We start from the raw sequence: 15,302 nt of genomic DNA, 5'->3' as shown, positions 1-15,302 counted from the left end.
CCAAACTTCATAACTAGCATATAGGGAATACTTTATGAAACTTTGAAATAATTCACATTCGACGACATTCGAAATGTCTTCCTTAGAGGAAGCCACACTTCCCGCGACTCGTCGCCCAAAATCAAGAAAATCGTTATCCGCAATACCTGCAGATAAAGAAAATATGACGGCAGAACTTGGGGCTCTTACTGGGAAAAGAGCACCAATCGAGAAGCCTGCAAAGAAGAAGAGAAGTAAGAGTATAGGTCCTGGCGGGCTAGATGCACTGAAAGATACTACTGGGAATCGTCGCAAGGTAAACACTTCACAATGTGAAAGTCAAGAATCTGGCTAAATAAATGTATAGTCTTTGGCTACGATACCTCAACCACCTCCAAGATCCATCCTGAAACCTACTATGCCACCTCTTCGTGAGATTCCGGCGCATAATCCCAACAAAAAGTCGAGTCCGAAAAAGGCCAAAACCCCCTCACCACCACTCCCAGGCTCTGAATTGTTAATCGATTTTGGCGTTGACGCCGGCTCAAAGGCTTCAGGCGCCGAAACACTTGATGATCCATTCCATATCGAAATGCCAAAGACCAACAATGATAATCGAGTCGCATTGCGAACGGAGGAACAGCAACAAGCTGCTGCTAGAGAGAGGGAGGAGAAGGAAAGAGCTGATATGCAGAAGGAAGTTAATGCTAGAAGAGATGCTCGTCGGAAGTCTCTTGCTAATCGACGTGTTTCATTTGCGCCTGAAGCAACACTTCATACTTGGGATGTTGTTGTGGAATATCAGGATTCCACCACATCGTCCAACTCCACAAATTCCACCCGCCGGGCCTCAAATGTTACTGGAGACTCTGTCACTACCCCGCACCAGCAGAATTCTGGACCACTCAGCTCAGACCCTCCGGAGCCTCCATCAACACCACCCGAACAAATCGAAGATGACACAGAAAATGGATCACCGGAACATCAACGTGATCTACATCAAAAGAAGCGCCGCAGAAGTTCTGTCATACCTCCTATGAATTTCAATGACCCCAACGATGCTTTCTCTTCCAGTCCCTTGAGTGGGAGTTCCGTAGGCGCTGAAGATATCGAAGAGGATGAATTTGCTTCTAGTGATTCGGATGATGATGACGATGGGACCCGAATGACTATGGATGGTGGAGAAACAACAAACATGTCAATGGCATCAGTTCAATCGGGCTTTAGCGTTGGTTCAGATACGATGCTGGAACAATCTTTAAGGCGAGCTGCAAACCAAGCTGGTACACCAGCAATGAGTTTCGATGAACAAGGAGATACCAAAATGAGTGAAGACAATGAGATCGTTGCATCCTTTGCTCCCTGGGCAAAGAAGGCTCCTCTAGAATCACAAAAAGACCAAGAGAATGTAAATCCTTTCTCATCAGCAGCCAAATCTGATATTCAGCTAGATGCTGAACAATCAGATGGAGAAGAGATGACAATGGATATGGATATGACAAGTGCAGTTGGTAGAATCTTACCAGGCCAACAACGAGAAGATGATGAGCTTTCTATGGATGTCACCCGCGCTTTCGGTGGTATTATTCCCAACAGCCAATCTGGAGCAAAACTCAATCCAGCAAGTCGTCGCCAAAGTACTCGTAGAATATCAGCAGGTGAAGAATCGGCATTCGGAGAACAGACCATGGACTTGACTACTGCTATAGGTGGAATTCATGCAGCTCAAGATGATGATGAGGTTTCCGAAGATGAGGATATGAGCATGGACTTTACGTCGGCCATCGGTGGTGTACTATCACAGCCAGCTGCGGTCAAGAACAAGAGACGAGCATCTACGGCTTCAAAGGCAAAGTCAAACCAAAACCGCGAAAGCTTGGATTCTGCAGCCGGTGATGAAACGATGGGAATGGATATGGATATGGACATGACTACTGCAGTGGGACGTATCATACCTCCGACTACGGACGAGACCGAGGAAATGGAAATGGATATGGATGTGACAGTTGGTATGGAAATGACCAAGGCTTTAGGTGGAATTCTACCACGATTGAATGCTGGAGATCGAAATCAGGCCAAGAAGATTATGGAAATGGAAACAGATCTCGGTAGTTCACCATTCCGAGTAGATGTCCCCGCCAATTCCCCACCAAAGCCCATTAACCACAATGCTTTGACTGTGGCACCAGAAACTGGCAGCCCAAGCTTCACAGCCGGATTCAAAGGAAAGGGTCTTCGTAGAAGCATGGAACGAATCTCTACAACGCCCAAGTCTACACCAAAGTCTAAGATGTCAACGCCAGTTAAGAAACCTACTACTCCACAAAAACAGCTCACTCCACAACCTGCTCAACCATCTCACCCTGGCAAAACTCCACCATCCAAGAACATTCTCATGCGTACAGGATCACCAAAGAGACTTTTCAAGCCTGATCTTAAAGAATCATCTTCTACTCCCCGTACAGCTTCAAGTAAAAAACAAACTCCCAATAAATTATTCAAGCAAGACAGCAATACGGGCCTTGCAACACCTAATTTTATTTTAACACCGCAAAAACGATTGTCTACTGGCATTGGCCTTGATAGAGTTGGACTAGGGTCACCAAAAGTTGCTGCATTGTTAGACCGACGCGGATCGATTGGAGAACAAGCACGATCATTCACACCTACCCAGCCAGCGGATTTGAATCGTGGTGTACGATTCCAAGATCCTCGAATCATGGAAGCGGAAGTTGACCGGGAGAGGGAATTAGAAGAAGATAGAGAAAATGGCCGTAGGATAATGGAGCGTGAAGCGGATCAAGGTGAAGGAGAAGAAAAAGACGCCACTTTGAACCTCAAGGAAATGATCAGCAGTCTAACCCCTAAGAAGAAGTCAATGAAAGGTCGCAAGAGTTTGCATGCCGGTGCCGCAATTGGAATTTTGGGCAAACGACCCGCTGAGTTGGATGAGGATGATTCTGATTCAGATGATAGTGGTATGAAGCGACTGAGAAATCATCAGGGCAGTCCTGTAAAGAACGTCCACCTCCAAGGGCCACCCACCAAGGAACAAACAACGACTGGTCGCCTGACTCGGTTGAGCCGAAAGAGTATGGAAGATTCGACTGTTCCTTCAATTACTCCTACTCTCACTACTTCGCCCATCAAGGACACAATCACTACACCACGTGATCAAGGACGTTTCAAAGATGCAGAAGCTAATTTGACTGAGCCTGTGGCAATTCCGTTCAATGAGACAGAACCAGTTGAATATCCAAAATTGCCCGAGGAATCCCTGGATAATGAACGCATACAGTTGCAGGATTTCTTAAATATGACAAGTATTCGATTCATGGAATTGACAACTACCAAACGAAGGCATACAATCGCACCAAAACGATCTAGTGATGGACCGATAAGAAGCCGACTATCAGATCAGACCAAGGTATCTCTTGAAGATTGCGTTGCTGCGGGTGCTGCTACCATTCCAATGCTTGAGTTATTTCAGCATGTAAGTTATCCACACATATCCCTTATGACAGGGCATGGTCATACTGACACACTTAGGCTTGCCATGAACTCAAAAAGTATATATCAGATGGCCGAAAAACAGTTCGCGAGATCGAGAGTGAAACCTTCGAGGAGAATCCCCCACTCTTCCGTGAATACATTTCTGCGCCGGCGGATATGAAGGTTGTCATGGATAATCAACTCAAGAACGTCAAGACACATTCTCGTCTTCTCAGTAAAGGCATGTGGTATGATTGGCGATCAACTTTACTTGAGACTGTTAAGGATGAACTCGTTAGAAGTGCTGAAGGCATGATCAACGATGAAGGAATCCTTGACAAGCAACAAGCACTCCTAGACGCTGTGCTTCCAAAGATGATCAAACGAGCTCAGCAACTCCAACATGAAGAGACCAACCTGAAGACTGCTGCCGAAGAAATTGCTAGCTGTGATCCTGAAGAGCTCAGTGAAGCTCGACAGCAGCTGATCACTGTAGAAGCTGATGTTGATGCGAAAAGGCACATGATTGAGGAATTGAAGAAACAGCTTCAAGCAAAAGAAATCGAAATTGAAGCTGGGACTGCCAAAAAGGAAACATATTTGGAAGAAATTCGTGAAGCGGAAAAGATTCGAGAGGAGTGCCGAGGTTGGAGTTCGAACGAGCTTAGTAACCTTAAAGGTATATATCAGTCTCTGACCATAATCTATTAACGTCGCTAACAATTTTCTAGCAAAAGTGGATGCTCTCGAAAAGAAGCATGGTTGGACTATCACTGGTGTCTCTGGAACAACGACTTCAATGACTTATCGAAAGGAGATTGAACTTGTATTCGACGCAGCTGCTTTCAAGTCACATGCTTCGAGCAAGACTACCAAGCCAGCAAATTCAAGAATTGATCTTTGGTACATCGCCGCCAATCGAGAATATAATCCATTAACTCTCACCCCCGAAAAGGAATTTCTCCTCCAATGCATCCGTGATCACGTTCGAGGATTACCACAATCAGAAACCGAAATCAAGACTCTGCTCAATTCTGTTAGCGTCGCTTGGAACAAAGCAGCAAGAGTTGTGGATGATATACATCTACTAAATATTGTTTGCCCAACTGTTGTCACCAAAACATCAGATAACTCTATCCTCGTCAAGTCAAAGTTGTTGATTGCGGCTCTTAACACAAAGGTCGAATTAGCTTTCAGTCTCATTAGCCACAGCACAGACGAAGGATTTGACGTGGAGATTTCCCCAGTTGCAAAAGTAATCTATGGAGAAAGGTTTAATGAACCGAAGATGAGGGAGTTTCTTCTTAGTAGACTAGGCAATTATGCTAAGGAGAAGGGAGATGGAACTAATGTTTCTTGGGGCTCAGCGGTAGCTGAGTTGGGTGATAAATTATTGGCGAGGGGAAGGAAGTAAGATGTATAGGATTGAGATTTTATATTCTGAGTTTTGATTCGGCGATGGTTATTTAGTCTTGATGAGTTTAATGATGATTATGAAATGGGGATTTGATATCCATGGAGTAAGGGGTTAATGTTTACCTGGCAGCGTGGGATATTTGATAGGATTTTGAGAATGGAAGTTTGATGTTTAGTCTTTGTTTACGATGAATTTTTGTTTACTTGTTTGTTTGAATGTTATAATAATTCTACTACATGAACATAGTTTTTGTACCATTCTGATGATTGACTTTCATTCTTCTCTCGTGAAATTCGGCTTCTTATCATATACCCAAGTTTACTCAGCAAATGGAGATTCACCGCCTTTGTGCTTGCGGATTAAAATGGTCTGATGAACATTGGTACACACCTGGAAGAAATGGTGATTGAGTACGACTTACAATATACTGCGCAGCTTTTAGATTCAAGATTCTGGATTATGTGTGGTTGTTTGTGTTCTACTACATATATTTCAGTCTATAGCTACCGAATGGGATGTCAATACATGAACTCCCGCTGGCGCCACAGCGACATGAACCCTTGTTCAACCTAACGTCATAATTTATATACCTAGCAATGTTCAACCCTAGCATAAAACAAACAGCTGAACTCAAACCTCTACAATATATATGGTTTCATTTCTACAGCTGAATATATTCTCAATTCAATCTTCCATTTGTCTTCATTAAATTTGCCATCATGCAAATCATCGATATTCTTTCTCTCGCATTCCTCCTGTCTAACGTCAACGCTTTATATCTCTCAGCTGAACAACATCCGATCACACCACCATCTTCCCCCTTACTCCCACCATCCCGAAAACAATCGATTCCTCAACCTCTTATCGGTTTCGGAACATGGAATCTAAATCTTTCTCCTGAGAATACAACTGGAGCCGTCGCGTACGCAATTGAAATTGGGTATCGACAAATTGATTGCGCGGCTGCGTATGGGAATGAAGTGGCGGTAGGACAAGGAATTAAAGAGGGGTTGAAGAGAGCTGGGTTGAAGAGAGAGGATCTTTGGGTGACGAGTAAACTTTGGAATGATCAGTATGTTATGATTGTTTTGTTTTTCACGTGCTTGTATGAGTTCGAATGATTGATTGAGAGTTATCTTGGTCGAAGATTAGCTAATTGTCTGATGGAATAGTCATGGAAGTTATGAAAATGTGGAAAAGGGGTTAAACCAAACTCTTCAAGATCTAGATCTCGAGTATCTGGATCTATATCTCATACACTGGCCTATTGGTTTCTTATCTAATGGAACCAAGAATCCCGATCACGTCCAGGTCCGTCTTCATTTTCATCACGTTTTCAAATTCCAACTAACACGAAATAGACCTACAAATCTATGATTTCCCTTCCCAAATCTCGTGTTCTCAATATCGGGGTATCTAATTTCTCTCCGCTCCAACTCAAAAATGTCGTTTCGACTGGTACGATGCCGCATACCCATCAAATGGAACTCCACCCCTATCTGCAACAATCAGCGTGGGTAGCGACGCATAAAGCTCTTGGTATTAAAGTGACGGCTTATTCTCCATTGGGAAATACTAATCCGACTTATCAATCATCTCCTTCACCAGCACTATCATCATCTTCTTCTTCATGGACATCATGGATATCCCTCTTCCGCCCCTCCTCAAAACCAAAAGCCCCACCTCTCCTCCAAAACCCCATTCTTCTCGACATAGCCGAACAGAGAAATTGTACTCCAGCGCAAGTAGCATTGAAATGGAATATGGGGAGGGGTATTAGCGTGATTCCGAAAAGTAGTCATGAGGAATGGATCAAGGAGAATCTGCACGCGGAGGAGTGTGAATTGACGCATGCGGATTTGACAAAATTAAGGTTTGTGGGGAGGAAATGGTTGAGTAGATTTAATAATCCCGGGGAGGAATGGGGAGTTACGCTTTTTGAGGGGCTGGATGGGGTCTAGGGATTGGGAGTTGTGGAGGAGAGGGTGGAAGGGAGGGGAGTACATTATTTGGGACTTGATTCGAAAAGTACTGGAATTTGACTTGTGCTTATTTATGTATTACGAATGGATTTGAATAAAGAGTCTGAGAAATCTGAAATGAAATATCTGGATGTGTTGTCTCTTCATGGTGAACTAGATTCTTTGCGATTGATCTCTCCAATTTGAACGATGGGTTTGATTCCGGTTAAGAGTCTTTCGCATAATTTCCAAAAAGTCGTCCGCGTTTGTTTTTATGTTCGAGAATAAAGAGGAAAGATATGGGTATATACTCAATAGCACATGTGAGGAGTTTGATCCGCGGCGAAGCTTTTCACTATGGTAAACGAGAATTCATACAGGAGACAAGCTAAAAACTCGGGTACCTGCAGACTCCGTTTGTATTATTAGTGCGGATTTTACCTGCACCTTGGCATCTATGTTATATTCCCACACTTCTACTAGATCATTTTGCTTAACGGACAGACGGACTATTTCCAGTCCGCACTTCTCTCCCGATGTCTGGTATCGCTATATGACGATCTAGTAAGGACAAGGACAATCGCATGGAAACATATCATATCATACCATAGTAAAATTCTCCTGCACAGCCCTTTTCAATAGGTATCGTATGTGGATTCAATTTTACCTTGTTTCTCAATTAACCGGAGGGTTTCCGAACACTCTGGAGGCTCGAGGCTTCGTGAGGAATCAGGATAGTAGACTTACCATTGACTATTTGTCTTTCTATTAGGGAGAGGGAGAGGCAAAAGAGTTCACATGTATATAAACATCATCTCGTGTACTCGCGTACCCGAGCTAGAGTCCGGGGAGAATCCTTCCTAGCGAGGAGTGATTTGATGTAATATGATTTGAAAGAATGATATATTGATATTTATTCTGAGGACTTCCTCGCACCTTCGCTCCCTCGATCTGAAAATCCGGCACGTCCTCTGTAGAAAATTCATCATGTGATTTTTTTAATTCTCCGACTAGGAGATTTACTCTCATTGAGAAGATCTTCACAACTGCCTGCCTAGATGCCGAGAGCCACACCCATGGAAGCAAGCTTAGTCGGCTTTGAGATGGGGAAAGTATACTAGCTCGATCTTGGCAGGTGAAAGATTATGTACGTATGGTATTCCAAGTATTCGGGAGCTAGTGCTGGTTTTGATTTATATGGTATTATATTGATGATTGGCGTTTCTTTGATCTCGTGAGATTTTGGAGGGGGTGTTGAATTGTTTGTGCTGGGACTTGGGCACTTGTTTGCACCTAGGTACTCAGTACTGTAATTTAAAGATATTGGCGTTTTTCCAAGCTTGAAGTCTTGGGAATCTTTGCATCATGAATAGGGGAAGAATAATGACTTGTTGCTTTGAATTTGAAATGGGAGTCAGCTTCCAATTTGGATTCGTACTCCTTCATTATATAAACATACAATCCATCCGTCATCATGAAGAATCCCTCCTCATCATCCCTTCATTTTCTCCCTCCCCTCCGAAGTACATACTCTCCCGAAGAGTGCTAAAGAGACAATGGCATCTCCGTGTAATATCTCTACCATCCCTTACCCAGACTTACCTGGTGCTTCATTTCTCTCAGGCACAGCTGTACCAGTGCTCAACTACACCGGGTCGATTACACCACTTAACCAAGCAATCCTTGCCAATATCACTTCACTAGACTTCTGCAACGTAACACTTACATATACGCATCCGGGTCAAAACGACACGATCAATGTGAAGATCTATTTACCTTCTTCTTCATCATCATCCTGGAATGGTCGATTTATGGCCACAGGCGGTAGTGGATTTGATACCGGCTATTACGAAACATATATGATCCCCCCTGTGGCTGATGGTTATGTGACAGCTGGGACAGATGGTGGCCACTTTGTTGACAACGACGATGTCGACACCACTGCATTCTACACCTCAAATTGGGCTCAGGTATCACCTGGAAATGTCAATCTTTATTTACTTCAAGATTTTGCTTCGGCTGCCTTGAATGATATGACGATTATTGGAAAATCAGTTGCATCTTCTTATTATGGAAAGAATCCGGGTTATTCATACTGGAATGGCTGTTCGACAGGTGGACGACAAGCTATGATGATGGCACAACGGTATCCAGAAGGATATGATGGCATTCTAGCTGGTGCGCCGGCAATCAATTGGGCAGAGTTTATCCCCGCTTTGTATTGGCCTCAATTTATCATGAATCAGCTGGGGGGTTATCCCAGTTCGTGCGAACTTGACGCATCACCGCGGCTGGAATCCAAGCTTGTGATGGACTTGATGGTGTGATGGACTTGATGGTGTGATGGATGGTCTGCTGAGTGCCCCTAAACTCTGCAAACTTCAAGCCAATTCAACGGTCGGAAGGAATGTGAGTTGTTCAGATGGAAGTGCGGCGATTATCACCTCGGAAGTAGCCATGGTTGCTCAAGCAGCGTGGGAAGGTCCTAGAGCCGAAGACGGAAGCTTTGTGTGGTACGGATTAAATCCTTCGTGTCCTCTCAGCACCGGAACCGCCACAACTCTGTGTACGGATGGAAATGCGAATTGTACCGGTGTCCCCATCCCATTACCGTCTGAATGGATTAATCGCTTTGTTGTGAACAATGCATCGTTTTCTCTTGATAATGTCACCCAGCAAGAATTCGCACGTCTCATACATTCATCTGTCCAACAATATGCATCGATCATCGGAACTGCGGATCCCGATCTCTCGGCATTCAAAGAGACGGGAGGGAAAATTCTTCCGTGGCATGGCTTATCCGATCAACTCATTCCTTCGCTCGGAACCGAAAAGTATTATGGGGAAGTCGAACAGAGGGATGAGAATGTGAGAGATTTTTATCGACTTTTTGAAGCGCCGGGAGTGCAGCATTGCTCGGGTGGTAATAGTCCTTATCCGGTGGACTTGATGGGGGCTTTGGTTCAATGGGTTGAGCAGGGTGTGGCACCTGATGTGCTGGCGGCAAGAACGACGCCGACGGGAAATACAACGGTGATTGAGAGGAATTTGTGTCCGTATCCGTTGGTGCAGAAGTATGTTGGTGGGGATTCTAATGTGGCGAGCTCATTTGTGTGTAGTTCGGAGGTTTAATGAGGGTGTAGAGTTGAATTGTAGAGTTGAGCTGGGGAGTTGAGCTGGGGAGTTGAGCTGGGGAGTTGAGCTGGGGAGTTGAGCTGGGGAGTTGAGCTGGGGAGTTGAGCTGGGGAGTTGAGATATTTGGTGATGATTGATGTGGGCTGTGGGCTGTGGGTTATTGGATGCTGGATGTTGAATTTTGGAAAAAAGAAGCCTTTCGATTCGATGTATTGAACTCTACTGTACTTTATCCTGTCACCATTTGCTGTTATTTCTTTAGATACACACATATATATATATACTTTAGATGTACAATATAAAAGTCTTGACTTACACTTACCTGCATCTCAGAAGCAAATGGACATCTCGATGAATTCCTCTTTCCTCTTTCCTTTGGCACATAATCATCTGGGCTTCACTTAGCCATCGAGATAATTTGTTTCCTTTCTACATTTCCCTGAATATTCTCACTCACTCATATCTGCTTCATATACCATAATCCAGTCACTACTTACCTGCCTACCTACCAAGTATCCCTCCCAATCTCCTCTTCTATCCTCCTCTCCCCTTCATTCCAAGTAACAATACCCATCACCCATCACCCATCACCCATCACCCATCACCCATCACCCATCACCCATCACCCATCACCCATCACCCATCACTCTTCCTCACCCTCCCCCACCCAGCCCGAAACTCAGCCCGAAGCACCCCCATATATCTAGTATCCATCCGAAACTCCAAACCCAACAACACATCACCCGGGAATAGCGTCAAAAAGTGCTCTTACCTATTCCCAGACAATGTACCTAGTAATTTTGATTAAAAAGTGTGTGGAATGCAGGTATGCTGGTGAACGGGTGTGTAATGGTGAAGAGTTTTTGAGATGTGCAATAGGAGATTTCTTAGGGGAGGGGAATCGATAAGAGGGAGGTTATGTGATGGGGTTGATTATCTGGGGAGTAGGTAGGTAAGTAGCTGGCTTTTCGGTTGGAGAGGATTTGGGTAGTTAGTGAGTGAGTGAGTAGTGAGTAATGGGATAGGTGGGTGGGTGTATTGCTTGAGTGATTGATATTCGTATATGAGTAATGTAATAAATCCAGGTATTAGATGATGGGAATGGAGCAGAAGATACCTACTAGGTAGATATCCGGGCTGGGGATTCATATGTAATGTATATACTGGCCGTATTTACGTATATAATACTAATACTATGGATGCTCTTAGCTCTTGGAATTGCGCGCATCATATCATATCTACTTCTCTTTGGATTCATGTCACCTGCATTAGTCTATTTAGGATGATTGGGAGGTGGAGAATGGGTTGCGCGGAGATGGTAGTTTGTGTTTGCTACTGGGGATGGATGGATAGATGGATGGATAGATGGATGGATGGATAGATGGATGGATAGATGGATGGATGGATAGATGGATGGATAGATGGATGGATGGATAGATAGGTAGATAGGTAGATAGGTAGATAGGTAGATAGGTAGATAGGTAGATAGGTAGATAGGTAGATAGATTAATTACATGGAGAGTTCTTGAATGGAGTACCTAGTAGGTATTCAGATGAGGTTGTTTGGAGATCATGTCGGCTTTGTTTTATGTTATGCTATGCTGGTGATCGTATACTTTAGGGAGGACGGTGTTCATGGGACTGTTTGTTTGGGTCTACCTACCGACTTGATATTGAGGTTTGAATCATAATCTATATTATACTGAAGTTGGTGAGGGATTGGATGAAAATTAAAAGAGTGTATGGTCAGGGGGAGGATGGTCATAGAAGGATGAAAGGATTGATAGATTGACTGTGTCATGACCATCTTTGGAACTTTGATTGTAGTTCACATTTGCAGATATAAGTTGGAGGAATCTTGACGTCGACGTCGACGTCGACGTCGGCGCCAGTACCAGTACCGTCACCACTACCACCACCACCAATAGCCAACGTAACTAGAACTCTGATATCAACTTTGGATTACCTACCAACTTCACTCTAAAACATCAACATCCAACCTCATCATCCAATTATCAACCTCAACCTCAACCTCAACCTCAATCTCACTTTCCCACTCTTCATTCTCTACAATCAATTCACCTCGCTGCCGAGGTATCTTGGTGGTCTAAGAATTCCCTCAAAATTTCTCATCAATGACTCCTCATGTTCACTCCAGATACTTTACAAATGTGAAAATTTGAATGAAAATTTCATCCTCTGCACCGCCTTCCCACCTTACCGCCCTCAACGAATTTTTCTATTGGTGATATCTGCCGTATAATTCACCACGAGCGATTGCGCCATTTTTCTGCTACAGCTCATTTCTCAGACACAAAGACAAATTCACTTTATATCTCACACGCGCCGCGTTTATGGGAAAGACGGCAGAGAATCAAGGTCGGAAGAAAGAAAACTTGCTCAAATCTCATTTCCCAACAGACGCCGACAAGGTATTCTGCCTCACTTTCACCCAATCCCCCTCACTTATCCCTCATTTCCCCATATTCACTTTTAAGCCGCAGCAAAGAATTTTCCTCTCAAGCGAAGTGATCTCGCGCACCGAGATGGATTTCAAATTAACTTAAATACTTCCACATCCCCCCGTCCTCCTTCCAATTTCTTTTTTTCTCGACACGAACCTTTTCCAGACTGGAGTTTGTTCTTTTCTTTGCGGACTCGCCATCCACATTGAATTGAACTTACTCCATGTCTTGGATCAACATCTCAATCATCAAAGTGCCGCCTTGGATCTTTGTTATTCTTCCATTGATTTGTTCTTCGCAGTCCCTCCTCCGTTCCCTTCTTCTTACCTTCTCTTGTCGGATATCAACCTTCACCCTTTCATTTTGGTCTTTTTTGTGTAGTGCCTGCTGCATGAGATTGACCTCTTTGGTATTGGTCTAACATTTTAATCATTGAGTGCCTCCGCCTACCGATCTCAATCATTCTTTTGTTCTTCATTATCCTTCAACACCTTCTTGTTCGTCGATACCATCGCCTTCGCCTCGATTTGCCTTTTGCTTGTAGTGCCTGCTGCAAGCGATTGACAATCTCGACCCGATCCAACATTTCAATCATTGAGTACCTCTATCCATCGATCTCAATCATTCATTTGTTCCCGGTATCTTCGACTTCTTCGACAACGACCATCCTCTAGAAGGACTTTATCAACCTTTCTGGTGTAGCGCCAACTGCAACTGAAAATGATTTACTTCGTCTCTTGGACAATCGTTGTCTCCTCCCCTTCAATCGACCAAACCACTCGATCGAGCCCTCGTCAGATTTCGACCTTGAAAGTTCTGTGTAGCGCCAACTGCATAGAATTCTCAACCTCCATTTCTTTCGACAAGCTCATCTTGTGGACCACTGGTCACCTCTAACCTTACTTGCGACGCGGACTTTAGGAGTCTCTTTTCTTTGTAGCGGCCGTTGCAAAGAATTGACACATTTTTTCGTCTCGACATTACTTGTTCGGTATATCGACAATACAAAGCCACCTACCCTTTGTACACACCACGCTGGTCCTTTCATCGGCGACCCATTCGCACTATTCTCGTCTGCGTCTGGTCTTCTCACCCTTTTCCGACCTTTCTTATGTAAGTTTTCCTCACATGCTCCATCACTTGAACATGATACTAACTACCAACAGGTGTGTCTTTTCGTGTGCTTGTTTGATTACGGTCAACTCTGACCGGTTTGAGTTTTGGTAAGTTCCTCACTTGAACATGTCGTCGCACCACCAAATTGCTAACACCCATTGCAGAATGGACCTCTCCTTTCCTTTTGCGTGCTTTCTTTGGTTACGATCGACTCTGTCTCCGTTCGAGTTCGGTAAGTTCACAACGTCGTCGCACCACCACCAGAATACTAACACATCTTGCAGAATTGTTATCTTCTTCCTCCTTTCCTTTCGGTTTTTCCTTCGGTCTTTCCTTTCTCGACAATATTTTTATCATTTTTATCCGGTTTGACAAACATCTTTATTTTATCGCAAGAAGTACGTATTTTCCTCATTCTCACTCCTCCCTTCACTTCTCACCTTGACCAATTCTAACCTCAAACAATAGGTGTTCGCAGTTCGGAATGGTGTGGTTGAAGGTGTGATGAACTGGTTGGGCGGGAACCCACGTCTTCATGATCCACCTCTCCACTTACCATGTCTTCGTCTCCCTCTGTTGGTTTTACCAAACTTTGTTGTTGATCCTTATACGATCTCCCTCGATGAACCATACGTCCAGTGCGGAGGTTCTTCGTTCGCAGAGTTGTACGTCCCGGTCGCCGATGGCACGACAGGATGCAACTTCTGACGGGAGATCAGGTCGAGTAATAGTCAGGACGGTGTAAATATAGCAGGCTGCGTCGGCAGGAAGCTTGAGAGCCCCCTGACTTCCTTCTCACTGACCATCGATTGCCTGAGGAAAACATCAGGATGGCAGGCACACCCGAGAGGGTACGTGATCGACTTAGCCTACTGGGACTCAGGAAGACGCGGGACGTCCCCCGTTGTCTTTCAAAGCAAATATTACAACCGAGTGGGGTATTACTAGCGGGTATGGGATCGACATTGACTGGTAAGAGTGAGTTGGTTGGTGACTGTCGTTGTGGTGGGACGGTTTTGCTGGGGATTCTGAGGCGGGGATTGGTGGCGTAGTTGGTGGTGTGGTGGTGGTTGAAGTTTCGAGGCTGCGGCCCTTCTTGTATTTGGGGTCAGCTGTGTTTTCAGGCCTGGTGGGCTGGTGTTGACTTCGGTCAAAGGAAACATGGCTGAATTTCAATTTGCACTCGTGCAATTGAAGCTTGGTGGTGTAGGAGTATGGCAGTGTTGGACTATGGTGGTGTTGGACTATGGTGGTGTTGGAGTAGACGATAAAACCCCCAAAAAACTCGAAAAACGAAAACCTCAAAAAAATACGGAAAACAACAAAGACCAAAAAACTCGAAAAACGACAAAACACCAAAAACAGGAAAAAGTCAGGCTTGACTTTCACCAAAAGTCCACTTTGGTGACGGCTGAGGAGGGTTTCTTGTGGAGGAACAGCTTGGCTTGAATATTGTAATAACAATTTTGTACAAGTACCTTTGATTTCCCTTGTGAATGAATGCATTTGATGAACATGACATGTCTTGTGATCTCCACCAACACTTTCCTCTGACCCATTTCTCTCTTCTTGTATTTACTAATTTATCACTTGAGAAATCTATTCCAATCATATTCCCAACTTTGAAAATCCCAGAACGCTGAAGTGGGAATGCTTAATGAGGTGGTGCATCGAATTCTGATATACCCTTACCCATCATCATTGACCTTTCATGAAGGTAGCAAAAACCACACCACA

At 44.2% G+C, this 15,302-nt stretch overlaps 4 protein-coding genes across 4 annotated transcripts; all 4 read left to right on the top strand.

Annotated features, from left to right (window-relative positions):
- Positions 1-73: 73 nt before the first annotated feature.
- Positions 74-4,885, top strand: EAE97_007419 (uncharacterized protein; the record flags this gene model as incomplete). Its single annotated transcript, XM_038877934.1, has 4 exons — positions 74-295; positions 347-3,472; positions 3,529-4,150; positions 4,203-4,885. The coding sequence occupies 4 exons, from the start codon at positions 74-76 to the stop codon at positions 4,883-4,885; spliced, it is 4,653 nt and encodes a 1,550-aa protein (XP_038731419.1).
- A 437-nt stretch (positions 4,886-5,322) lies between these two features.
- On the top strand, positions 5,323-6,970 carry EAE97_007418 (uncharacterized protein). Its single transcript, XM_038877933.1, has 3 exons — positions 5,323-5,960; positions 6,061-6,199; positions 6,250-6,970. The coding sequence occupies exons 1-3, from the start codon at positions 5,608-5,610 to the stop codon at positions 6,847-6,849; spliced, it is 1,092 nt and encodes a 363-aa protein (XP_038731418.1). The 5' UTR covers positions 5,323-5,607; the 3' UTR covers positions 6,850-6,970.
- A 1,435-nt stretch (positions 6,971-8,405) lies between these two features.
- Positions 8,406-9,981, top strand: EAE97_007417 (uncharacterized protein; the record flags this gene model as incomplete). The annotated part of the gene is made up of 2 exons (XM_038877932.1): positions 8,406-9,111; positions 9,272-9,981. 2 exons carry the CDS (start codon positions 8,406-8,408, stop codon positions 9,979-9,981), a joined length of 1,416 nt encoding a protein of 471 aa, XP_038731417.1.
- A 3,188-nt stretch (positions 9,982-13,169) lies between these two features.
- Positions 13,170-14,273, top strand: EAE97_007416 (uncharacterized protein; the record flags this gene model as incomplete). Its single annotated transcript, XM_038877931.1, has 3 exons — positions 13,170-13,335; positions 13,730-13,797; positions 14,034-14,273. 3 exons carry the CDS (start codon positions 13,170-13,172, stop codon positions 14,271-14,273), a joined length of 474 nt encoding a protein of 157 aa, XP_038731416.1.
- Between the last annotated feature and the right edge of the window lie 1,029 nt (positions 14,274-15,302).

Source organism: Botrytis byssoidea (genome assembly GCF_014898295.1).
Source record: "Botrytis byssoidea strain MUCL 94 chromosome Unknown BBYS_014, whole genome shotgun sequence".
NCBI lineage: Eukaryota > Fungi > Ascomycota > Leotiomycetes > Helotiales > Sclerotiniaceae > Botrytis > Botrytis byssoidea.
The sequence above is the reverse complement of the archived record's forward strand: the minus strand, read 5'-3'. Positions and strand labels throughout refer to the sequence as shown.